The sequence below is a fragment of the Zootermopsis nevadensis genome, unplaced genomic scaffold (genome assembly GCF_977971745.1).
Source record: "Zootermopsis nevadensis isolate Lab colony 2312 unplaced genomic scaffold, Znev_1.0 Znev_ptg000057l, whole genome shotgun sequence".
NCBI lineage: Eukaryota > Metazoa > Arthropoda > Insecta > Blattodea > Termopsidae > Zootermopsis > Zootermopsis nevadensis.
The window spans coordinates 1817972-1845345 of NW_028259188.1; the positions used below are offsets into that span (position 1 = coordinate 1817972).

At 38.3% G+C, this 27374-nt stretch overlaps 3 protein-coding genes and 1 long non-coding RNA gene across 11 annotated transcripts in view; 2 read left to right on the forward strand and 2 right to left on the reverse strand.

The window, feature by feature from the left end:
- The window catches only part of LOC147871394 (uncharacterized), a 163055-nt gene that overhangs the window by 90572 nt on the left and 45109 nt on the right, over nt 1–27374 (reverse strand). The gene's annotated exons all lie outside the window — the stretch shown is intronic.
- LOC147871402 (uncharacterized) lies at nt 31–11603 on the forward strand. 6 transcript variants are annotated; one of them, XM_087361244.1, is made up of 3 exons: nt 674–766; nt 2276–2371; nt 10616–11603. In XM_087361244.1, exons 1-3 carry the CDS (start codon nt 719–721, stop codon nt 10646–10648), a joined length of 177 nt encoding a protein of 58 aa, XP_087217370.1. In that variant the 5' UTR covers nt 674–718; the 3' UTR covers nt 10649–11603. The 6 variants fall into 6 exon arrangements, 4 of the variants coding, with proteins under 4 accessions (XP_087217370.1, XP_087217369.1, XP_087217368.1 ...); XM_087361243.1 differs by lacking the exon at nt 10616–11603 and adding an exon at nt 4624–6176; XM_087361242.1 differs by lacking the exon at nt 10616–11603 and adding an exon at nt 4635–6176.
- Nucleotides 18279–20066, reverse strand: LOC147871403 (uncharacterized). The gene is made up of 2 exons (XR_015538799.1): nt 19698–20066; nt 18279–18607 (listed from the first exon to the last, which is right to left on the reverse strand). It is a non-coding gene; the product is annotated as an uncharacterized LOC147871403 (long non-coding RNA).
- Nucleotides 18593–25666, forward strand: LOC147871404 (eukaryotic translation initiation factor 4 gamma 3-like). 3 transcript variants are annotated; one of them, XM_087361253.1, is made up of 7 exons: nt 18595–19380; nt 20126–20272; nt 20807–20865; nt 21459–21617; nt 22212–22349; nt 22833–23048; nt 23606–25664. In XM_087361253.1, exons 1-7 carry the CDS (start codon nt 19350–19352, stop codon nt 23672–23674), a joined length of 819 nt encoding a protein of 272 aa, XP_087217379.1. In that variant the 5' UTR covers nt 18595–19349; the 3' UTR covers nt 23675–25664. The 3 variants fall into 3 exon arrangements, with proteins under 3 accessions (XP_087217378.1, XP_087217377.1, XP_087217379.1); XM_087361252.1 differs by having other exon boundaries at nt 18593–19380; nt 21462–21617; nt 22833–25666; XM_087361251.1 differs by having other exon boundaries at nt 18594–19380; nt 22833–25666.

Below are 27374 nucleotides of genomic sequence, written 5' to 3' on the forward strand. Positions count from 1 at the left end.
ACCAACCACAGAGACCTACCAACCTTGGGATGATAGACAACATTTCACGGACTGTAAAATGCTATTTCCTTTGGTAGTATATACATCATGCCTGATGAAATGTAAGGTTCTCACGGCTTGAGTGCAATTGATTCAGTACTTGGGCATTCATATGCTAATGGAGGATTAAGTACAGGAGCTTATAAAAGTGTGAAGGAGTGAATTAATTGCATATATGAGGTTCTCACAGCAGTGAGCAGACATTACAATACAAAAGCAAACAAACAAAGAACTGAAAACATAACTGTACAATATTGATTTATTGCAAAATAAGTCATAACTAAATGTTATAGATAAATAAAATAATAATTATACTAGAAACAGTTTAATATTGAACAAAAAACATACACAATAAAATGTCATACTAAGTAAACAATAAAATACCATGATTATTGTTCAAAAAGCTGACTGACCTCAGCAAGCAAAATGCAATCTTTGTTAAAGATGTCGATGCTCCTACAGACTGCATTGGCAGCAGAAACACATCTGGCAGAGAGACTGGCCTTGAAATTATGTTGTACAGTAAAGGTAGAATAAGAAGATATCCTTCTTCTGGGTTATTGCGCTGTGTAGTCTGGTCGATGTTAACCAACGTTTCAGAGGTCATACTGCCTCTGTCATATGACCTCTGAAACGTTGGTTAACATCGACCAGACTACACAGCGCAATAACCCAGAAGATGGATATCTTCATACTCACCGCTGTGAGAACCTCAAGTCTTACAAAGGTAGAATAGTCTCTGAAAGACCTAGTAGGTATGCAGAGACTAACTGTATCAACAACAGATGAGCAACTAATTTTGCCTTTAAAAATATTCACGAGGAATAGAGTATCCAAAAGCCTCCTCCTTAAATGTAAGGATAAGAAATTTAATCTAACTAATATATCGTCATAATTATAGCCACAAACGCCATTAAAGAATCTAGCGTAACATAGAGCTACAAATTTCCTTTGAATCCTTTCCAATTTAAAGGAATCAGTATTAGTAATAGAGTTCCAAACAACAGAAGCATACTCAATTTTGGAACGGACTAAGGTACTGTACAAGACCAAAAGGCTATCAACAGTGGAGAAGGAAGAAGTAATGTACCGAATCAAACCTAGCATTTTCAAGCTCTGTGATAATATATAGTTGATATGCTGGTGAAAATAGAGCTTACAGTCCAGTAGAACACCGAGATCTTTAACACAATGGGAGCGTGCCACCAGGTTGTTACACAATTTGTAATTAAAATAAATACTGTTTGTCTTCCGGGTGAATGATATAACAGTCGTTTTACTTAAATTAAGTTGCATCCCATTCACAAGACACCAATTTTGCACTGAATGGATGTCGTCCTGCAACAGTTTGCAGTCATCAACATCGCTGATACTCCGATACATCTTTAAGTCATCAGCAAATAAAAGGCACTGTGAATTATGTATGGAGTCGCAGATGTCATTAATGAATATATTAAAAAGTAAGGGGCCTAGGGTGGAACCCTGAGGCACTCCACACTTAACACGATAAGGATACGAAAGAGTTCCAGATACACGAACAAAAGATGGCTTAACCTTAAGTTATTTACTCTTTCAAATTCAATATCTGGGCCATTTTTAAATATAAAATTACCAAACAAACGATGATTGAAAGATGAACTGTCAGACAGCACACAGCATGCTTATTTCAACAAATGTGGCCCTTACATGACATTTATGTTTACATTTTTAGAAATACTGAGAACGTTATCATTATTATTGATCATTATGCCACTGACAAGGAATCTAGCTGAAATAAGGTTGTAAATACTTAATTTCTGACATACACAATACATTATGCAACCCTACGGGCAAATGTTCAGATTTGAAACACTAAACATACACCTGTGACAAAGTTGGTGGAAGTTCAGCTGAACACAGCTTACAGATAGCAGATGTTAAAGAGATGGATCACTACACAGAAGTTGAGTGAACATAAATGTGGAATATGCTCAGATCAAAATATCACAATGTCCTGTTATGTGATTTACTGATAATACCAAGTAATTGGTCCTTGAAATATTTGCACCACCCATATAGGTCCTGCTTGGAAGCTGTAGCAGCAATGTATCCTAGCTGCATATATATAGCAGTTGGTGTGGCAGTCTGAGGGCCTTATTTCAATTTTGTGGTGCTTTGAAATCAAGTTCTCTATAAGTCTGTACTGGAATTCCAACCTAGTAATTTTGCCTTGATTTTTCTTTTTCTTTTTTTACAGGAAGTAAGAAATGGTGCAATAGATGTCAATAAAATGATGAAAGTGTTTCTGACAGAACTTCTTCAGCCTGTTCATAGTGCTGCAGGAGCTTATCAGGTAAGCATTACTCATATTCATTCCTCCTATCACTGAATTATATTAAATAACTACTTTAGGCTTCTTGACATCTCGGTCTCAAACCCTAACATGGATCAATTTTTCATCATGAGTGATACTCTTGTCCTTCCCCTTCATGATCACCAATCTGTCCTTGCATACTGCCACATTATCTCCTTTCCTTAATTTTGCCTTCCTTGTTTTTTCACGTGTTGTTCTCATGGTGTCACTCTGTTTACTAGCAAACAAAAATTTCACAACCATATCACTTCACAGTCACTATCACTCAATTCACTCTCTGAATAAACACTAAATTAATCTCTGTTCACCACATATTTCATCATCTAATCACAACCTTTTTATTAGGTTTCACCATGATTTTGGCCAGGTAGGGCTTGAAGTCAGGACTACACAAACCACTTTATAATATTAAAAACTAAAACAAAGGGCCAATGAACATGGCATGTGTGTTTACACAGCTGAAAATCATTATATTTGTTGAATCTACAAACATCATACTATGGTAATTGTAGTGGACACACCACACCCACTGGACAGGGTAAAAGCATTGTGGTGTGAATTAAAATATAAAATAAACTTAATAATTTACCGACTGGTTCTGTGGGGAGTTTTTACCTTTCCAGAAGAATAACTGGTGATAGTGAAAATTGCCATGATAATGGACTTAAACATATTTCACTATTACACTAACAATAATTTTGAAGAAATTTGTTGTCCTACTTCTTTTTCCATGAGCACAATACAACATTTTGTAGGAGAATGGTTTTTATGAAAGCACACATTAGCAGTGCATACTATAATAACTAAACTTGCTACACCTATAATTTTTGCTGATGATACTAGCATCCTATTTTCTCATTCTAATACAAACGACTTTAATAAACACATTCATGCAACATTTGAAAATATAAATAGATGGTTTAGAATGAACAGATTATCACTAAACTTTAATAAGACACATTATATTAATTTTAAAATTAAGAGAAAAATGTCAGATACTGTCACAATAAGTTATAATAATAAATTCATTAATAATATCTTCTGTACTAAATTCTTGGGAATTATGATTGATGGTGCATTAACTTGGAAGAATCATATTGATCTACTTATTAAAAAATTGAGCAAGGCTTGCTATGTAATTAGAATTATGAAACCATATATGTCTATTTCAGTACTAAAGACAATTTATTATGCTTTCTTTCATTCCTTAATGAGCTATGGCATCATTTTCTGGGGAAATTCATCTAGTAGTTACACTATTTTTCTCCTTCAGAAAAAGGCAATTAGAACAATGATGGGATGTGGCAATAGAGTATCGTGTAGAAATATATTCAAAGAATTAGATATCTTACCGTTGGCATCACAATATATATTTTCTTTATTATTGTTTGTATTACAAAACAAAACTCTTTTTCCATCAAACATTGACTCTCATACTATTGATACTAGACAGAGACAAAATTTGTATCTACCCCAAGCCAATTTAACTATCTATCAGAAAGGAGTTCACTATGCGGGTATAAAGATATTCAATAAATTACCCACAGAGGTTAAGAATACCTCAAATAATTTTAAAAAGTTCAAGGTTGCATTAAGGCATTTCTTAATTACTCACTCGTTTTACACTGTGGATGAGTACTTAATTGGATAACTATTGTAATAAAAATAATAATTATATTGTCTTGAATTTAGTACGCTGCTTGTCTAGATGTAATTTTTTAATGTATGTATTTTATGTTTTTATACTTGAGTTTGTGACGTGTTCTATATCCACTATTGGATTCTTGGAACTTGTAAATAAATAAATAAAAAAAATAGAAAATTAGGACACCCAGAATAAAAGTAATCATTTTTTTAAGATTGGCAAATGTATTGATGATGCAAGCAGAGTAGGAACAAAATTTTGAAGTACTAAACAACTGAAAGTACTATTTTTCTTATAATAGATTATGTACAATTAGAGCAAAGAGAAACACAACACAACAAGCATACGATAGTAATACTGAAACATACCAGTACATGACATCATTCAAACAAAGCACTGCTTATTTACATGTATCCTTCAAATAATACAGCCAGTTCTTAAAATTAGATTTACAGACAGGAGCTTACATATCAACAACCTGAATAAGCTATTTCAGAAATAATAGCGTCCAACACAATACACAATTTACTTGTTTCAAATGAACACTGAATGTACAAAATTATATATTTCCCTACACAATCAACAGTTATTTCACAGATCCACCTCGCAATTTATGCCACCAGTGTAATAGAGGTTCCCTCTTCTGCCAAATATATGCATTACCCCAATAACTCCAAGTACTGAAAGAGAAGAAAGACAGTCAATACTTCTGCAGGCAGCTTCTGCGACAGGCTCAGCCTTCAACGTGAGATAAGTTATAATATTATCACAGTTTCCTTGCCACAAAGTGTAGATAATGAAGCCCATAGCTACTATAACATTATTTCATTTTTATGTGAGGATCAAGCAAGTCTAGGAAAGAGCCACACATACAAAGTGGTACAGAATGGTCATGAAACTAGCTTAAAATCACAATTTTAATAATTCTGTAATATTTATTTTTATTTTAAGCATAAGTAACCTATTTCATCATCATCAAACAGTCAAGGAGTTTGGTCTTATTGACCTGTTCTGGTCTCATAGTCTAAAAGCCTCTTCTGTGGTCTTCCAGGGTTTCTTTGTCCACAGTGTGTGTAGTTTTTAATAATTTGGGAAGTCTGTCTCTCTGCATTCTGTTAACATGTTGAAGCCAATTGTTTTTATATTTCAAAATCTTGTCTAAAATGGGTTTTGTTTTTAACTCTTTAAGTGTGTCTTCATTTCTTTTATAGGCCATCCAAGTGTACTTTGCAGTGCATCTCATAAATTTCATGTCAGCAACTGTAATTCTGTTTTTGTCCTCTTTTTCATTGTCCAGTTTTCAATGCCATATAAAATTGTTGGTAGTGCCAAAGTATTATATATTTTTATTCTAGTTCGTTTTTGGACTTCTGATGGTTTAAAAATCATGCTGATAAGGCCAGTAACTTTCAGGAATTCTGAAAGTTTGATATCTATGTCTTTTTCTGCTTCATATGATAGGGAACAACCAAGGTAATTAAAAGTGTTTATTTGTACAATAATTTTGTTGTCTATTACTATTTTACTTCTTGCTGGTTCTCAGCCACAGAATGCCATTGTCTTTGTCTTTTCTGTTGAGATCGTCACCCTGTATTTATTTATTAACTTATTCATCTTATAAATTGATATTTGTAAATCTTTTCCTGAAGTTGAGATTAGTACTTGGTCAATAGCAAAAAGGATTGTTTTTAAGCTTGTATTCTTGAGATTGGAAATCCTTTTATTTTTTCTGTTTCCCAAACATGTTGTATTTCATTCAAGTATACACTGAACAAAGTTGGGGATAGTGGACACCCACGATTGATTGGTGAAGATACAGATAACTTGGAATTAAATTTGATCTTTATTTTATTGTCTGTATAAATATCTAGTATTGAAGTAACTTACTTTTAAATTATAACTTTAAGTATAATTAATTCTAAAGAGTTCTGGTAGTGGTATGTTACTATTAGTACTGGGTTTCCAGACTTTTTCCATGGTCTAGTATTCCAAAGAGAATGTTTCAGATGGTGGATCTGCTTCCATCCTCAAGTGACAGATGCCACATTACACTTGCAACATTCCTTATGTATATGAAAGATGATATGTTGGTGACAGCAGTATAATTCTCGAAACATGCGCAGTATCTCAAATAATCAAAACTGGTCCAACATATTTATGAAGATCAGTGGACAGGTTAGGATAAAGCTAGGATTTTGCAGATCAAAACTAACAGCAGGAAAATGAAACACAAGACATTGGCTCACATGGTGTGTATGACCAATTCGATCAGCCAACCTAGTTATGAGATCAATCAATCAGCAAAAAAGATTTGCAAGTTACAGGGCAGTCCAACAGGCCATGATAGGTTATTTAAGGTTCTGTATGTTCTGTGGGTGGGTACTAATGACAAGCAGGTATTATCTAATCATGCCAATTTGAGTGTTCAAATCATCAATGTTTCTGGCTTATGTTCTTTGTTTGGTTTTAATGATTTCTGATTTTGTCTTAATTTTTGTTCTTCATGAGTATTCCTATTTGTTTTGTTAATTTTTCTTATTACTTCCTGCTGAAAAAATCTGATCATAGTGACACATAACGTTTCAGTTGACTTATTATGTCCCAACAGGAGAAACTACATAAATTCAAGCTGATGTGATGGAGAACTTGACCATTCTCCACCCATGCTCAAACCATGTTGTTAGAGTTTAGTCTTTTTTGTTCAATGCTTGTGTTCCTTGCAATCATGACAGAGTGTAATGTATAAGTGCAAGTATAAGCATGTATATAATCAGAATTATTTTTGTTAAACACATACTCCTATAATGTTTATGCTTTGAATCTCCTTTGGAGGGTCACTGACCTAGTCACACCAATTCCATGCAACAATCTGATTAATTTGCAACTTGAAAACACAAGTTAATTCTTGCAGTCCTTCAATGAATGCTGTTTAATCAATAATCAACCATAAAGAAATGTTGTTCAAGAGCGTACGGTCTACAGCATTTTTAGTAATTTCTAATTTTCAGCTTGATAATGTAAAAGAAAAAGGTACAATAAGTATCGCCATGTTTTAGTCATTTATCAACGGTGATCGTGAAATATTTTAGTAGAGCGTTATCACAACAGAAAATTAAAATATCATTTACATCAAAGGAAGAAGCAGGTCAGTTCTGAATATGGGTTCCCTCCTCTGGCCCTTTACCTTTAGTAGGGGCTCGATTTCCACTAACAAAATTTCGCAGATAACATTCAAGAACAATGTCAATCATCGGTCATCAGAAAGAGAAAGGTATCATTCACAGAAAATTTTGATTTCCTTCGGCTCGTCAGAACAAAATTCCGAGCTATTTGCAAACATCTTGAAGAAACAAACATTCTCTGGTAAACTTTATGGAACATTATTAATCAAGACTTCGATCTGGGTTTAAAGAGATTATGATCCTACAACACTTGTTCATATTAGCAAATGTCAGAATGGAGTAACTCTTGTAACTGACGTCTAAAATATTGATTGTTTCTGCAGATTCGTTTGCGTAAATGTAAGTCACGTGAGTGTTCCTAGACGGAGGCTGTATACACTGTTCGTTTTTGTGTGAATTATTTTTAAATTCACAGTAATCTTGTTGTGGAAAAGCATGTTCTTTGTTGTTCTGATAATTTTAAAGCCTGTACATTAATTTTAGTTCATACAAATTCACTACCAGAAAATACACAAGGAAAGAAACAAAAGTATACTTGTTTCTTCATGCATTATCAATGACAGGTTTTTCACACTACTGTTTAAAAAATGGTAATTCTTGTCTTGTTGGCTTAAGGATGAAAAGTATTGGGTTCCTAAAGTGTAACTTTTTTTGATTGCCTAATATGCAAAATCAAGGTTCTTAATGAACTTTCAACCATAACAAAAATATAACTGCAACAGTCACATCAACTTATGGAAACTGTGATACAGCCATTCTTTATGAATTCAGAAGCTTCAAACAAATCAGGGAGGAACAGGCATCTTGTTAGATCCAAGAACAGAACAGACTACAAAGCAAATTTACTGAATACCATAATAAGTGCAAAACTGCATTAAAGCTACAATTTGTTCATGAACATTTTGAAACTTAACCACCAAATCTGAAAAACCTTTTCCTGCTATACTAATTGCAGACAAATTAGAAATGAATCAAACTCATTTTTTTACAGCAATGCATGAAATTTCTGTGGGACATGGTCCTCAGAGATGGGCTGGCACTGTCAGAGAACTGTGTAAGTTAACTGACTGGAGTCAAATGCTGAGTCAAATTACTGTTCATTTTTTATTTTCAAACATTATTTAGAGGGAGGGTTCTTTTCCTGTCAGTATGGTATGCAACAGTATACCATACTCATACCTCCTTTCCCATAAAACAGAAGAATACATAATAATAGCATATATTGGTGAAAAACTTGAAGCTCCCTTACCTGAGTACCAGTGCCTTGTCTACTAGACAAAAGCAAGATACTGCTCAGAAGTAGTTATACATCCAGCGGTAGCAGGAATGTAAAATAACAGCATGTGAGTGGTCTGGCACATACATATAGGTTAAAAGATATGGTCATGAATCATGTGATATGACACTATTATAAAGTTACCTAATAATGGGGTGACAATTTTAAATAGAGAATTAAATGATAAACAGACTGTCAAATTATATGCCCACAAGTGAGAGCATTTTATTTTATATTGAAACAAACAATTTTTTATTCAATGAAACTAGAGCGCTGAATGGTAGATACTTTGCCTCATGTGTGTGTGCTTGTATCAGTATACATGTGTTACTGTGTGCATATAAAAATTATAAAAAAATGTCCTTATTCTAACACTCGGGTGTCCCTGTGGTGTGTGTACCCATTTCTTGTGCTGGAAATTGCTCGGCTAGTCTTCTTGACCACCAGCTTTGTTATTGCCATGTTACTGGTAAAGGAGAACATTGCAGACCTTGGTTTACTAGGAGGCTTTGTCTTATGTAAGTTCTAGAAATCCATCGTACAAGAATTTCATGCAATATAGTGTGGTTGTACAGTTTTTTATAATAGGTTAATGTGATGTGCTCCTTATGATGTTGATATTGCTCATAATTTTTAGTTCAGTGTTTTAATTACAAAAAGTTTAAATCAAAAATAAATAGGTATCAGAGTCCTTTAAAATATTTTATCTACATTTCATTTCTATTTATAAAAAAATCTATCTTATATTCTTTGATATGCCTCTCACTCAAAGCTATGATGTAAAGACCCAGTATACCAAGAAAATGGTTAACAATCATCTTCAGACTTACTGCAGCGAAAACCTCAAATCCTACAATCTTTATTATTCTTGCATTAAAACTTGCACTCAGTCCAGATCTAAATAAGCCACTTTGGCATACTGAAAACAGTTAGAAGTGAAACTTGTATGTCGAGGTATTGTCAAATTATCATCATTAATTGACATTTCCACGTGGTTCAATTATCGTATGATAAAGTATTCTCCATTCTTCCATGTTCTTTCATAGAAACGTTTTCATTTCTCTTACTGTATAATTTCATCAGTTTGTTTTCACACCAGTCATGTATTCACAGTCTTAATTTTTTGTGCTCTCAAAGAATGCTGCTGTCATCTGTGCATAATGTACATCTCCACCACATTATACTCCATTTCACTTCACTAATTCTTTTCACAATGTTACTAAGTTTTTACCTGCAGATCTTGCCTAATATCTTGTTTTCAGATATTCAGGTCAGTCTGCTATGTACAGAAAGACATTACTCCTTTCAAAGCCTTGAAATTAGGAATATTACATTTTTTGGGAATTAAGGTTTCCTGGCAATAAAAATATGGAATTAAATAAAATGTTTATTATCTACTAATTTCCTTCTTGCCGGTTACAGTGGCCACACAGTCTGGGGCGTGGGCTTCGTGCTCTCAGACACTGGGACCATGGGTTCGAATCCCACTCAAGGCATGTCTTTCTGTGATGTTCTGTTCTGTGTACAGGTGGACTGATCACTCATCCAAGGAGTTCTATCAAATGTCTAAATAGATCAAAAAACATCTGAAAGGAGGCCCCTATGCTCAAGATAGGAATGAAAAGGGCATAAAGAAAGAATTTCCTTCGTCTTATCTTCCCCCAAACTTCGATGCAATCTTAAGGTGGAAATCTTCTGTTTTGTTTAATTCAATCCTGTTCTCCTTTCCTTCTCTAATTTAAGATATATTAACAAAATGAACACTAAAATTAAATTAATCTCTTGTCCTTCTACCCCCTTCTAATTTGAATTATTTTGGCAGAAAGTAACTATAAGAAGTAGCTAATTTAGACAGTAACATTTTCATGTTCAAGCAGATGCCTAGTTATTATGATGTAACAGTGTCCAGACTCACAGACAGTGTTTTCTAAGTGAGATTTGAAGTTTTCACATTGTGGCGAGGATGATGTTCTTTTTGGTTCTGGTGCCATGTGGACTGGCTGATAGATACCAGTGTTTCAGAGAAGCATACTGTCTCCATATTCAGAGCCGAAGTGACAATGCATTGTCCAATTGGAAAATAATGTGCCCACAATACATGTTACTTCATTTGTTTGCAGTATTTCTCTTCTACCAGTGGTTCTGTGTCCTGAGCTTCATACAGATTGTGAAGGAACTTGAGCTGGTGCATAAGATGGGTCACTATGAAGAAGGCAAACTGAATTTTCATAAATACCAGCGCATGAATGTACTGGAGCTTGGGGCAGAACGTTATCCAATGAGTGAAGATTTTGTACCAGTTGCAGACTTCAGTCGCCACTATAATAAGAAATCAATTAATGAGAATATTCGTTCAAGATTTAGCATAGAAAGTCATTACAATAATGTAATGGCCAGACCTGTATATTAGAGTAAGTCCTTGCACATTTCAGTATGGAGTCAGGAAATTCAAATGAAGACATCTGGTTCTCTACAAAATGTTTGCACTGCTTTACTGTGCAGGTAACTCTTATAATTTGTTAGCACTGTCACCTTCTATCTCAGTGCATGTTTTCCAATGTCATGACGTCACTGTGTGGTCATGCTACATGCTGCACCTTCTCACTGAGTGTGAAATTTTATAAAAGAGACAAGTCTGTGAGGAGACTTCTTTGTTTTCTTGCAACATCTGTTTGAAATTACAATTCAGTAGTAGAAAATAGGTATATGCAGCGAACTGAGGGATGACTAACACAATTCCTCAGAGAACTACATAGGACAGAATATGTTGGAAAAGGGGGTTAGAGGCTACCAACATAAAGATGTTTAAAACTGAAAGTTATTTATTATTAAATAAAGCCACTATTATACAGAAACTTTTACACTTACTGTCCAACTGGGTAGCAGTCCTTACAGTTCCAGCCTCCAACACATAAACAAAAGCTAAACCATGTTTTGTATTTTAAACAGCAGTGGAATTTTTTGTATGATATTACATGTTTGGCAAACCATGTATAATCAAATTTTCCATGTTCAACCAATAATTGTCCATATTTATTTTCACACATATAATGGAATGTGTTCTTTTCTGTATGCCCATTTGTTAGAAATTAAAATATAATTGCAACATGTGACATCTTTCTATTCTTAGTATTAATTTTTATAGCCATTAAAACTATTAAAATCTGTAATACATCACTGTTTAATTTATTTCAAACAGGTGAAACCTCTTTATTGTTAACAGTATGTTGTACTTTACGTGTATTTATATAGAATTTATCAGAAACTACTTTTATTAACTTTTCTTATGTAAGTACATTTCTGATAATGTTCTAGCTGGACTCATATTCTTTTTCTGATGTCTGCCTTATACTGCAGTACTGATGTCATATTATGTACCACAGTTGTTACAGTGTTGTGTACTTTAGAAAACATTAATAACAACACTTTCCAATAAATTCTATATAAAATAACACTTTGTATACTACAATATAATAATAACACAGTTCTCACTGCAGTGCTAGTCCCAGTTCTCACTGCAGTGCTCGTCCCATTTCTCACTGCAGTCCTCGTCCCAGTCCTCACTGCAGTCCTCGTCCCATTTCTCACTGCAGTCCTCGTCCCAGTTCTCACTGCAGTCCTCGTCCAGACACCACTGCAGTCCTCGTCCCAGTCGTCACTGCAGTCCTCGTCCCATTTCTCACTGCAGTCCTCGTCCCATTTCTCACTGCAGTCCTCGTTCCAGTTCTCGTCCCAGACCCCACTGCAGTGTTTGTAGCAGTCCTCACTGCAGTGCTCGTCCCAGTTCTCACTGCAGTGCTCGTCCCATTTCTCACTGCAGTCCTCGCCCAGACCCCACTGCAGTGTTTGTACCAGTCCTCACTACAGTCCTCGTCCCATTTCTCACTGCAGTCCTCGTCCCAGTCCTCACTGCAGTCCTCGTCCCATTTCTCACTGCAGTCCTCGTTCCAGTTCTCACTGCAGTCCTCGTCCCAGACCCCACTGCAGTGTTTGTACCAATCCTCACTGCAGTGCTCGTCCCAGTTCTCACTGCAGTGCTCGTCCCATTTCTCACTGCAGTCCTCGCCCATACCCCACTGCAGTGTTTGTACCAGTCCTCACTGCAGTCCTCGTCCCATTTCTCACTGCAGTCCTCGTCCCATTTCTCACTGCAGTCCTCGTCCCAGTTCTCACTGCAGTGCTCGTCCCAGTCCTCACTGCAGTGCTCGTCCCATTTCTCACTGCAGTCCTCGCCCAGACCCCACTGCAGTGTTTGTACCAGTCCTCACTGCAGTCCTCGTCCCATTTCTCACTGCAGTCCTCGTCCCAGTCCTCACTGTAGTCCTCGTCCCATTTCTCACTGCAGTCCTCGTCCCAGTCCTCACTGCAGTCCTCGTCCCATTTCTCACTGCAGTCCTCGTCCCATTTCTCACTGCAGTCCTCGTCCCAGTCCTCACTGCAGTCCTCGTCCCATTTCTCACTGCAGTCCTCGTCCCATTTCTCACTGCAGTCCTCGTTCCAGTTCTCACTGCAGTCCTCGTCCCAGACCCCACTGCAGTGTTTGTACCAATCCTCACTGCAGTGCTCGTCCCAGTTCTCACTGCAGTGCTCGTCCCATTTCTCACTGCAGTCCTCGCCCAGACCCCACTGCAGTGTTTGTACCAGTCCTCACTGCAGTCCTCGTCCCATTTCTCACTGCAGTCCTCGTCCCATTTCTCACTGCAGTCCTCGTCCCAGTCCTCACTGCATTCCTCGTCCCATTTCTCACTGCAGTCCTCGTCCTAGTTCTCACTGCAGTCCTCGCCCAGACCCCACTGCAGTGTTTGTACCAGTCCTCACTGCAGTCCTCGTCCCATTTCTCACTGCAGTCCTCGCCCAGACCCCACTGCAGTGTTTGTACCAGTCCTCACTGCAGTCCTCGTCCCATTGCTCACTGCAGTCCTCGTCCCAGTCCTCACTGTAGTCCTCGTCCCATTTCTCACTGCAGTCCTCGTCCCAGTACTCACTGCAGTCCTCGCCCCAGTCCTCACTGCAGTCCTCGACCTATTTCTCACTGCAGTCCTCGTCCCATTTCTCACTGCAGTCCTCGTCCCAGTCCTCACTGCAGTCCTCGTCCCATTTCTCACTGCAGTCCTCGTCCCATTTCTCACTGCAGTCCTCGTTCCAGTTCTCACTGCAGTCCTCGTCCCAGACCCCACTGCAGTGTTTGTACCAATCCTCACTGCAGTTCTCGTCCCATTTCTCACTGCAGTCCTCGTCCCATTTCTCACTGCAGTCCTCGTCCCAGTCCTCACTGCATTCCTCGTCCCATTTCTCACTGCAGTCCTCGTCCCAGTCCTCACTGCAGTCCTCGTCCCATTTCTCACTGCAGTCCTCGTTCCAGTTCTCACTGCAGTCCTCGTCCCAGACCCCACTGCAGTGTTTGTACCAGTCCTCACTGCAGTCCTCGTCCCAGTCCTCACTGCAGTCCTCGTCCCATTTCTCACTGCAGTCCTCGTCCCATTTCTCAGTGCAGTCCTCGTTCCAGTTCTCACTGCAGTGCTCGTCCCAGACCCCACTGCATTGTTTGTACCAGTCCTCACTGCAGTGCTCGTCCGAGTTCTCACTGCAGTGCTCGTCCCAGTTCTCACTGCAGTGCTCGTCCCATTTCTCACTGCAGTCCTCGTCCCAGTCCTCGTCCCATTTCTCACTGCAGTGCTCGTCCCAGACCCCACTGCAGTGTTTGTACCAGTCCTCACTACAGTGCTCGTCCCATTTCTCACTGCAGTCCTCGTCCCATTTCTCAGTGCAGTCCTCGTTCCAGTTCTCACTGCAGTGCTCGTCCCAGACCCCACTGCAGTGTTTGTACCAGTCCTCACTGCAGTGCTCGTCCCAGTTCTCACTGCAGTGCTCGTCCCATTTCTCACTGCAGTCCTCGTCCCATTTCTCAGTGCAGTCCTCGTTCCAGTTCTCACTGCAGTGCTCGTCCCAGACCCCACTGCAGTGTTTGTACCAGTCCTCACTGCAGTGCTCGTCCCAGTTCTCACTGCAGTGCTCGTCCCAGTCCTCACTGCAGTCCTCGTCCCATTTCTCACTGCAGTCCTCGTAACATTTCTCACTGCAGTCCTCGTCCCATTTCTCACTGCAGTCCTCGTTCCAGTTCTCACTGCTGTCCTCGTCCCAGACCCCACTGCAGTGTTTGTACCAGTCCTCACTGCAGTCCTCGTCCCAGTTCTCACTGCAGTTCTCGTCCCATTTCTCAATGCAGTCCTCGTCCCATTTCTCACCGCAGTCCTCGCCCAGACCCCACTGCAGTGTTTGTACCAGTCCTCACTGCAGTCCTCGTCCCATTTCTCACTGCAGTTGTTGGTTGGCAACTGCTATTTATACCCATACAACGCGTGACGTCACGTATTGCACAACAGTGAGAAAAGGTGCTCAATTCGGTTCATTCAGGCGTGCATAAGAAATGAAAAATGAACCCTATGGCCTGCCAATCGAGACTGTTGCACTTCTGCGTCACAGGTGTGCTTTACGAATTCCAATCTTTCTCGCGCAGGTTTTCGTATTTTATAAAAACGACTGCGTTTCGTATTTACACATTATTTGTAGTTAAAGAAATACAAATTTTAATTACTACAAGTTATAATTTGGTTACATTCCATCCTAAATATACGAAGTCAATAATTAATATTAAATACTTTCTGTGTAAAAGGAAATAAATTTAAAGGTGATGAAAAGAGGCTTGAAGTAAATTTTGTAATTTAATTTGCCCTTGTTTAAAATTATCGTCGTATTTTATTATACTTGTTTAATTTTAAAGACGATTTTTGAGGGGCCCGGGCACTGTTGTACCCATCGCCCCTGGGCGAGGAAAAGTGTTTCCTTCCTTCGAATCCCGATTATTCATTTTGACCAATGAGAGATCACAGGAAGGTCAGAACTCTGGGGAAAAGTGTCCTGGGTTCGATTTCCTTCAAGGGCGGTTCCTGTAGCTCGGAAACTAAGCGAGACAGAAGAAGGGCACCAGGATCAGAATTTTTTGCTTCGAAGAGAAGATTACGGAAACGAAGGCCTCGACACTGAGTTCGAGTCCCGACAGGATGGTTTCTGTTCACTGGAACGCAACCGCAATAAAAGAATGACGTCAATGAAAAGTTCTTTAGTTTCGGAGAGGAAATTTCGGGGTCTAAGGTCACAGACACGGATACACAGTCCTCGGTTCGAGTCTCTCTTAGGTCGTTGGTTTCCATGATTTTTTATTTATTCGTGGTTTATTTAACGACGCAAGTTTTTACCCCCAAGGGTTCCTTCACTGTTTTGAGGTGTTGGCGGACATTAGCCACGAGGGCTGAGATGTACGTAGTTTGATGGGTAAATATGAGCTGCCAATACACTGTACTAGGGTGCACAAAATGTGTCCAAAATTGGAATGTGCAGTTCAAATTCACACACATGACACCAGCACTGCAGTATTTCCAAAGAAGTCTGTGGGCCAGGTGCTGGTAAGAATGTGAAAGAGTTCAGAAACGTCTGACGCACACACACAAGCTCATAAATATATCAGAAATCAAACAGCTCACAAAACGCATCTGATAAAACTATCTACAAATCTGTGCACGATAACTGTCACAGAAATTAGAAACATCAATACCAAGCTTGTCTTGTTACGTTGATCTGTGTCTTATGCTTCTTGGTTCAAATTTAATATATATATCGGGTGTGCGATTTATCAAATCTTTCACAGCCTTACAAGTGCCTTTTGACCTGACCAACTGGACCATTCCCTTGTACGACATTTAGAAGCACAAGCAACTTGCTTTGGTCTCTGGAGTATCAGCGTGCACATTCTATACCTAAATACTGTTCAAGATTAAACATCCTAATTCTAGGCATAACTTGTACTAATTACACGGCCACAGGAATCTGGGAGTCTAAAATGTCAAATTTCGTAAACTGGGAGTAAAGTAGGTAATAATGCTAATTCACTTTATTGATAGAGCTACCAAAACCGGCTGAACTTCTTTATTGCCCCGAGAGATGGCTCAGCGAGTATGAACCCCGCTCTCCTCGACAATCAACGCTCATAGTACCAAGACTACTCAATAGAGTGCATCCGCTGCCGCACAATAATATTGATTTTAGTTGGACAGATTTCGCCTGCGTGAAAGAACGCTCTATGGAACACAGATTTTAAGATCACGAATGAAATGAGGCAGTGAAATTTATTTTACCCATTACTTTTACGAGCTGCATACGGACTTGTCCCTCTGATCCAGTAACCAAATCAGCCAACATTTCTTCATTAAATCTGGCGTGAACAGAGTGCACTGGAAGCCTTTTTAAAAAGTAATTAGATTTGTGTCAGTCCAGCGGAATTCGGCGTCCTAATTCACAATGTTCTTTATTAAAATTGCCAAAAAAGGAGATTCTGGAACGAACTGTGGATTAATATAAGCCACAAAATACAACTATAAAATTGTCAAGTCCAAATTGTAGGCATGTATGAAAAATATAATACCCACCTATCATATTAGCCAACATAGACATATGCTTATTTTGCATGCATCGCGTTAAAGAGCAAATGAGCATAAGAAAAAGTCATTTGTCTTTTATCTTTGAGTGCGCTTAGTCCAGCTTAGGTCGTTGCAAATATTCCGTCAAAGTCAGAGGCCACGCCCAACATTTCGGAACAATTTCTCATTCTCACGGCCTGGAATTGTTAGCCCCGCGACGACCCAAAGGTCGGAGAATCACCCCTTGTCGGCTGTCCGCGAATGCTTATTCGAAAACTCCGTATCTGGCGGCCATAATCAATCGTGATCCTGGTTTTGTGTGGACTACGGGGCGAAGTTCCCGCCCTCTCTGCGGCCAGTCTGTTTCTGGGGCTCAGCTAGCCTCGTATCCCCTGACCACCGAGGGTAAAGCAGGCCGAAGCGTGAAGATGACGCTTGAGCACAGGAACAATCATCGCATCAACGAATTATCTGACGCAGAATCGGAGTCAACGCCAGAAAATTCTCTAACTTAACGAAAGTTAAACCACGAAGTACTCAAGACAAAGCTGACAGGTTATCCAAGCGATATTCAGTTCGAATCTCGTACGAGCCAATCCCCACCTTGTCGAAGGCAAATTCCTCAGCAGTTCCTCAAATCCATTCACAATTCATAACAAACTTTGCATCCGCCATTCGAAGCCGCCTGTGAGATTATTGAAATTCTGTGGCACCATAATCTAAAAAAAAATAGATCCAATTCCTGTCCCCTCTTAAAACACGCCCAAAATATCGGCTTCATCCAATCACATTAAACTAACATGTTGGCACCGGCTAACCCCAGCTTCCTGGTTCTTCTCAGTTACTTTAAAGCAAGCACAGAATATACTCCCGAATATAATGACCGCAGAAACCAACATCCTAACAGAGACTCGAACCGAGGACTGTGTATTCGTGTCCGTGACCTTAGACCCGGTAATTTCCTCTCCGGAACGAAAGAAATTTGCCTTGGCGTCGATTTCTTCTCGTGGGTGCTTTCCCGTCAACAGAAATCATCTTTGTCGGGTCTCGAACTCAGTGTCGAGGCCTTCGTTTCCGAAATCTCCTCTTCGAAGCAAAAAACTCTTCTTCTGTCTCGCTTAGTTTCGGAGCCAAAGGAACCGCCCTTGAAGGAAATCGAACTCAGGACACTTCTTCCAGAGTTCTTGCCTTCCTGCGTTCTCTTATTGGTCAAAATGAATAATCGGGATTCGAAGGAAGGAAACATTTAAATATTTAATATTAATAATTGACTTCTTACATTTATGATGGAATGTCAAAAAATTATAACTTTGAGTAATTCAATTTGTATTTCTTGAACTACAAAGAATGTGTAAATATGAAACGCAGGTGCTCATATAAAATACTAACAGCTGCGCGAAAGATTGGAATTTGTACAGCATATCTGCGATGTTCACGTGCAACAATCTCGGCCGGCATGCCATAAGGTTCATTTCTCATTTCTTATGCACGCCAGAATGAACCGTATTGCACTCCCTCTACTGACTGTTGCGTCACAGGTTATGTAGTTATAAATACCAGAGCACACCCCCCCCCGTACTCTACTCAGTGGTTGGTTGGCCCTCCTCAGTGTGAAACGAATGGTGGTGTGAGCAGCTTCTAGAACAAGATAAGTCTCTATATAGTGAAAATCTTTCCTGCAACGTGTTTAATTTGTTATTCAAATCTTGCTGCCTGCGACATGGAGGTCTCCAGCTCTTCACAATGGGTGAGCCTACTTATTATTAATATTATTATTTCGTTATCTTGAGGGATTTTATGTCATTCTTAAGAATTCAAATGCTAGCAGCAACACACGTCGGCCATCATCAACAAAGTTACTTGAATTCCGGCTAAGCTAAACAGCTGATAGGGACCTATGACTGGGTCACTTGTCACATTCAGACATTGTTAAAGGTTGTTTTCAGTCTTAATTTTTTCGTCTAGAGGAAAGTTGTTGTTGAGTGAACAGCTTAATTTCTCAGGATCGTTGTTTTGTATTACAGATTAATCATAAACTGACTTGTATATTGCAATTAAAGCTTTGAAACGTTTCCTAACATGCTAATTTTAAAGGTAAATCATTGATTACAAGGAAGGCCTCGTTATCTGACACAGCCTTAATTTCTCTTTCTATAAGTGAGGTCTTCTTAATATTTTCTGGCAGAAACGAAAATCGATAGCAGTGCAGCACAAACAGCCAAGGCACATGCGATTTGTGTGTGACTGGGACAACAATTTCATAATAAATATTAACCTCATGAAGTTGCAGAGAATTCTTGGACTATAAAATGACTCATTTTTTGTCTGTCCTCAGGTAAACCCTGCTGAAACTGAAGACACGAGGATCACTTGCTTCTTGATGAACAGGATTAGGATGCTGGCAGCAGAGAGTAAGTGTGGTTTAATTCCGTGCATGCAGTAAGTTGTGGAGTACAGTCCGTAAACCTCGTCAGTGTGATGTTTATGTACGTCTTTCTAGATGTCCAGATATGCCCCCCAGACTTGCAGCAACTCTTCATTATTTTAAGTGATTTTGTCAGAAGGAAAACCAAAAAATGTTAAATGCATTGCAATTTTGCTTTTTTAATAGTCATTCTCAGACATTTTAAATTTGCTGGACTTCAAAGAATCGTTTTCTAGTGAATTATGTACGTTTACTTTGCTCTCTGAGAGTTGAGACCAAGATTAATTTTGTGTCCACGTGTACCTTGCGCCTCAGTCACAAGTGACGAGGATGAGGTCTGTCTGATGGTCCCCCAGGGTAGACACCCATCCCTCTTTCGGGAAGACTCGATGAGAGCCAGGCTGTTTAACGACGTCTTCGTTAAGAAGAATGTTTTCCGGTGACCAGCATGCAAATCCCAGTTTTAAACACTGCAAATAGCAATCAGTAATGCATTGCGTAAGAGACACTGGTTTTTCCAACTGGAAGTGACTCCTAAACTGAATTTGGAATTTGATCACGGGCAAGAAAAATGCAATTTCAAAATTACAAACTCTTATTACAGTTCATTTTTTTTAACTAAACTAACTCTTTTCTTTACGTAGTAATACTTAACTCCTGAAGCTGTTTCTTGAAATAACATCACATGAGGAATTTAACAGACCATTTGATGCAGTCGTGAATTGTTACAGACACGGAACTCAAAAACCAAATCTTGTTTGAGCGCCGGCAAGGGGAGAAACACAAAGTCAGTCTCCGAGCCGTCAGAGAGGAGAAGGAGAAACTGAGGAAGGAAAGAAATCTGCAGGCTGAGCAGATCAAGGAGCTGCAAGCAGAAAGTATGTTTGCTCTCATTCTATTTAAGTACTAAGTCAAAGATTACAGGCTGCAAATTGCCTCAGTATGAAATTCTGTTCATTACCATGTTCCTGCATGTCTCATGAGATATCGAGATATTCTCCTAGGCATATTGTTCTAGTTACCTTCAATATTTTGTCTTCGCCCTGAGTTGCAGACTAATTTATGTACCCAAAGAAGAAGAGAGTTTGCTCTCATATTTTGACCTCGAGCCTTAGGAGGTGAAAGGCATTAAAGTTTGAAATTATCCATTTCACAAAACATTTCGGTTGCAATCTCTGACCTGAAGAAGGCAACTCCATTGTTAGTCGAAATGTGGGATAATTTTCAACATTATCAGCTGCCACTCTTTACACCTAAGGCTGCTAAAGACATGGGTTTCTGGTCTTCGGAAAACCCTCTCGTCTTTTTCCATCTTTACATTCGTAACAGTTTCGAAAGACAAACTTTCTTGTTTGTTAACATATAGTCAAAAGAGGAATTTTACTATCTAAAATAATTATCGATTGTTACAGACTTTGCTGCAACACAGCTAATTGAGAAGCTGAAGGCAATGAAGGATGACAAAAATCAGGTACGTTTAAACTTTCTGTTGCATTGTGGGGCATGGCTCTGAGTTATTCTGTGCATTAATGAACGATTCCTTGAAATCGTAAATACTAAACAGTAACTGAAAATTGTCAGATATTGGAAAAATGAAGAGGTAAGTGCTTTCTAAGGCGTGTAAATAAAAGTGAGAAGTCAAATCCATTTCGGACTGAATCATTTGTTGAAGAGGAGGAGAAGGATTTCATCTGTAGCTGTCAGAGTGTAGTTTGTAGGACGAAGTATAGCTTAAGGCAGTTACTCGGTGACTCGCGATGTCGATGGGGTCGGACACGAGTATTCCCTGTCAAAAGAGAGGGTACCCAAAGCTTTTACGGATGAAATAGCATAATTTGGGTGTATCATCTTTCACTGATGATGCAGTTGTGAACATATAAACTGTGATAGAAAATAATAAAGTGAACAGTTCTACGTCAACTGCAGCAGAAGAAATGTTGTATTTTTTGTGAGAGGTGATGAACACAACACCTGGAGCCTAATTGTACGTAATACTGTGAACAAAACAACATTTAAGAGTGAACACTTTTGGTTAATGTTGTGTTGCTTTGGTGTCATTCACAGCAGCCTGCAGCAAGGCCAGCCACTGAAACTACAAACACCATGAGCACCAGGCCGGTCATTGAAATAAAACTCAATGAGGTGAAACTGGCGAGATGTGAAAACGCCTGGCGACCTGGGCGAAGGAAGCCGGCGACCAACGAGCAGGCTGCCCAGACTCAGGTATGTTCCTGGCATTCATTTAAGGACAGGATCCTGGAAACAGTCAATAATGCTGTATCTGCCCCAATGCAAGATGGCTGAAAGGAACAGTCCTGCTCTAAGTCTACTCTAACTAACTAGGTGGCTTATTGAAACTGAAGGTTCATCACCAAATTAAGGAACAGGCAAAATTGTAGGTCTATATTTTAATCTTGATGCTCTTAAAGATCAGACATTTCGATCTGAGAAGCTGCAAGCATTTCCGGAATTCGTCTCCTCCTAATTTCCTCATCACTTCTTATTGGAACTTTGCCACACTAAAAAATAAACTTTCTTTTTGCTTACTCTTTGATTTTAGAAGCAATGTTTACCTTTCCAAGTGTTTAATTGCATATAATGAGTATGCATTGTAATTATATTTCTCAATAGACATTGGCTTCTCATAACAACAGACTTCTTCTTCGGTGTAGACAAAACGCGGCTGGACGGCGCATGCAGAGCAAGTGGCTCTAGGTTTTAATCATCTCTATGAAGGCTTTAAGGAAGTAAAACATGTTTCGCTTTATTTCTGTGTTTGCGTTCTGTCAGATGATGAGAGGGAACTTGATGTTGCAGGAGCTGTTAAAGAAGGCTCGCAGTTTGCTCAACAAACTCACGCCTGACAAGTTTGACAAACTTGTTTCCCAGGTCCAGGCTCTGCCAATTGACAGCAGCGATCGCCTGAAGGGCGTCATCGACCTCATATTTGAAAAGGTGAGGCACCGGTCTTTAGCAGCTGATACATTCAGACAGAGACGTCATATTGATAGAAATTCCCTTCTTTTGTAACTTTGCAGCTCAATTTCTTAAATATTGAAGTTATCCTCAGTGTAGTATTGGAGACGCTAGGGGCAAGTGAAAATTATAATTGTTACTGTTCACTATGATAATAATCTTAAAAAGCAGTACGCTGATTGTTCTCTCTTTAAATTCACCTCCAAGCTTAGAATTTATCTGCTCTCATCTAAAAATGTTTATCTTATGCAAGAAAATTAAGGCTGTCATGAAATGTGTCTTGCATCTGACTGAGATTTTGAGTTTCTCAGGTTTAAGGGATAAAGATTTACTTTTGTTGAAGCTTCATTTAGGTGGCCATCATTTCATAAATTTAGTTTATGTAACGTATGCTCAACAGAGTTGTTTTTCATAAATATAACATGAGAGCAAAGTGATAATGTTGTGTGTTTTTATGTGCAGGCTGTTGATGAACCAAAGTTCACAGAGATTTATGCACGAATGTGCAAGGTTCTCTCCAGCATGAAAGTTCCGGCAGAGCGTGGGAACAATGGCGAACCAGAGGTCACCTTCAGGAAGTTGCTGCTAGGTCGATGCCGGGCAGAATTTGAAAAGAATCCTGAAGCAGAAATAAATCGAGAAGCCAGACAGAAAGAGATTGAGGAAACAGCAGACCCAGTAAGTGCTTCTCTAATGTCTTTGTCTACGGTCATATGTTACTACGCTTCTGTCCACAGATTGGGAATAGCTCCGTCTGCTTGATCGAATGGAATAGATGTCTCCTCCCTTTTTGCTTGAAGATGAATATCTATCATTTGAAAAATTATTATTCAATATGTTGTTCAGGTTTTAAGACTTCTTGAAAGACAAGAAAGAGACATAATTGATAAAGACTGACATAAACTTAATTTAAATTATTATGATATAAATGGTACCTCAAGATGAAAAAACATTTTCCTAACTTCTTAGGTTAGTTTAACTTCCTATAATGAGCACTTAATGTACTCATTTTTTTCAAAATGTTGTAAACTCTCATAATAATGGACTCCGGCTGCACTCGACATTTCTCATTAGGTCATGGCGTTCTTTTGGAGGCACAAAGGCAGGGGGCTTCGTGGACACAGACTTTGAAATGCAAACTTACATATGTTGAAAGCGGTGCATTAAAGAAGGGCTCTTACAAGATACCATCAAAAAAGGCGATTTCTAATCTTTTCTACTTATTTTTTCTGCAGGCAAAGAAAACCGAACTACAGCAGGAACTGCGAAGGATACAAATGAAATCAATAGGAAACATCAGGTAACTTACATTTTTCTTTGTGATTTTGAAGCTCTACATTTGATTCATCAGTGACTCTGAAAGTAGTGAACTTAAGAGTTGTGAATTAGGACAAGACACTGAGAGGAAATTTGAAATGTTAATGGGTTCTTGCCCTCCAGTATGCAAGTGTTCCACAAAATCCAGGACAAATTTCTAAATGTGCTTCATAATGCTGCTGCTTACATGATCACACACTATCATAAAGTCTCCACTTCCTCGATATTTCTTCTTCTTCTTCTTGGTATTTGCATCGTGAAATGGCACTGATGGCTTTCCTCCATACAGAATCAAATGCAAATTACATAAAAATAATTATTTAATTTGAAATTTTCAATATTCTGTCTCAGCTGTTTTATATTTATAAACAGATACAGATTTTTACAGGACCACGTACAGAAATATTATATTTCACCTCAAAAATATATATCACACACAAGACACTGATTAAATTCCATCTATTTAAACAAAAGTTCTCATTATTTTAAGGCACAAATCTTTCTGTACCTTGTAGAGGCAAAGAACCTCGTTTCTCTTCTGTTCTTTGGACTTTTACTATTGTCTTAACTCAACCCAAGTGATATATTCTTCACTATGTTACAGGTTTATTGGCGAGCTGCATAAAGCAGATATGCTCGCCACAAGCACCATGCAGCATTGCATTAAACGTCTCCTTACCAAAGAAGACGAACATTCCTTGGAGTGCCTCTGCACTCTTCTGATGACGGTCGGCAAGGATTTCGAGAGCAAGAGCCAAGTATGTTTGTTTTCATTTTGGAATACTTTTAGTTTTAATTTGCAGTTCTCCTACCGTGTAATTTATTGCCTTCCTTTGGGCTCTATGATGACCACAGGTTTATACGGAAGATACAATGCAAAAAGCAGTAAGTGTGTCCCTTTGATCTCACTGACTTTCTGGCTTCCATTTTGTAACATGTTATACATTCTTTGCACAAAATCATAGCGAGAAGGTATTATGGGCTGGTCGCACCTTCTCGTCCATCTGTCTTTCCAGTCCATTCAATTCGAGAACCAATGGACAGACTAGGATGAAATTTGATATGGAGTTTGTGGTATTCTGCACGACCTCGCATAATCCTATTTTGAATATCCTCCTAGGTAGAAAGTCAGGTGCTGCAATCTGGTGGCCAAATTGGGAACTGTCACAGAAGGTGGATTCGATGGTTGAAAGTGCACATTGTAAAGAACGCGTGAGGATGTTGCATCTATTCTGATATGAAATACCTTTCTGAGCTCGCTGACAATATTCTGAATAGTGTTTCTGTGTGATAAATGATCACCGTGACATGTTCTTCTGAAATTCTTCATACTCTTCTACACTCTAACATGTTTCATATAAAGACGCCTCATGCCGTGACTTCAACGGGAATCTTGCTCAGTATTTTGTTACACTTTTACGTTTCCTCTCATCACCTCTGCTGAATCATGTCAGAATTCACTCAGTCCTGACAGGACAAAGCAGGAATCTGATCGAAGGGTCATGTCTAGGCTCAGCCACCAAAAATCTCGGTTTATGCCTTTGTTTAGATGAGACACATACTTACGTTTTGTTCGAGACAGCAACCTTCAGCTCTCAATTTAAATTTACACGCGCCTTCCCACACAGCAAGTTCTATGTGAACTACATGAGTAGTGGCAGAATTTTCTAGTTTTATGTGTAGGCTTATAAGCGTAAGAAGTTAATTATGCCCATGAAATGTGACTTTAAATTTTTGTTTTCTTGCAGGATCTGTCTGAGTTCCTTCATACAATGAAGGAACTAACAAATAAGAAGGCGATGCTCTCTAGCAGAATAAAGTTTAAGATCGACTACGTCATCGACCTGAAGCAAAGCAACTGGGCTCCAAGGAATGGACGTTAGATGAGATTTTTTAAATAAATAAATTATTTAGTTTTTTTGTTAAATACTTCAGTATTTAAATAGTGAAATAGTTTAGTTCTTTGTTAAATATCTGAATTGTTCACATTTGTTAAATAAATAAATTATTTAGTTTTTTTTTAAATACTTCAGTATTTAAATAGTAAAATAGTTTAGTTCTTTGTTAAATATCTTAATTGTTCACATTTGTTAAATAAATAAATTATTTAGTTTTTTGTTAAATACTTCGGTATTTAAATAGTGAAATAGTTTAGTTCTTTGTAAAATAGTTCAATTGTTTAAATCTTGAAATTGTTTATTTTTTGTTAAATAGTTTAGTATTTAAATAGTTACACTGTTCAGTTTTTTGTTAAATATCTGAATTATTCACATTTGTTAAATAAATAAATTATTTAGTTTTTTTGTTAAATACTTCAGTATTTAAATAGTGAAATAGTTTAGTTCTTTGTAAAATAGTTCAATTGTTTATTTTTTGTTAAATAGTTTAGTATTTAAATAGTTAGACTGTTCATTTTTTTTTGTTAAATATCTGAATTGTTCACATTTGTTAAATAAATAAATTATTTAGTTTTTTTGTTAAATACTTCAGTATTTAAATAGTGAAATAGTTTAGTTCTTTGTAAAATAGTTCAATTGTTTATTTTTTGTTAAATAGTTAAATTATTTAATGTTTTCTGAATTGTTTCTAATTAATATATTTAAGAATATTAAATAAAAAACATGTTCATAAACTTTCCTGTTATTATTTTAGCAAAGTAATATTTCAACGAACTTGTCGCCCTCATTGCACTAGTGGTTAATGTCGTCGCCACTGGACCCAAGGTACGCGAGTTCAAACACTGCTGAGGTTGATGGAATTTTAAGGGGTGATAAAAATCCATAGAACAACTTCCTTCGGGAGGGAACTAAAGCCGGCGGTCCCATGCCGTAGATTTATGGCACAAAAAACAATGAACGAGATGTTTCCTAAGCAAAACTCCCTAGCCATTTCTCACACAAGTCTCTCCTGATTCCTATTAGATGGCTATAGCAGACAAAGATAAGGATTGAGTAGAAATTGTGCAGAGGCAGTGGGCTGGTCGCTCACTACTGACAAATGCACACTTCGAAAAGACCAGGAAGACAGAATATCCTATCTGCATTACTATCGAAGAAGCAGTGCAGATATATAAAACTATACACGGACTGAAAGATGACTCTACCGAGTACGAAGCACCATTAAACAAGAAGGAATGGTCTCATCCAGCGGAAAGAATAACTCTTGATGAAGTGAAAGACTTCAATAAATACACTGTGGAAATCTATATAGATGGAAGTAAACACCAGGGAAAGGTGAGTGCTGCCGCTGTTATCTTCAAAAATGGAGAATTAATTCATAGCTTAAAAACCAAGTTACCCGATCATTGCTCAAACAATCAAGCTGAGCAGATCGGAATTCTAGAGGCCTTGCATGCAGTAACAACTTTAAGGGAAATCAGCATTGAGGAAAGAATAGTAGCGGTGTACACAGATAGTCCAGTTTCTCTCGATCTACTAAAAAACAACTTCAAACATGGCTTTGTAATATCTGAGATAAGAAATAGATTAAGGAATCTCAAAGATCAAAATTGGACTATTCATTTTGGGTGGATCAAAGCACACATCGGAATTTTCGGTAATGAAAAAGCAGACAGATTAGCGAAGGCAGCAGCAGATGGTGGAAATGTAGTATATGCAAAGAAGCCTAAAAGTACAATTATTAAAGAAACAAAGGAAGAAGGGATTATAAAATGGCAAAATGAGTGGA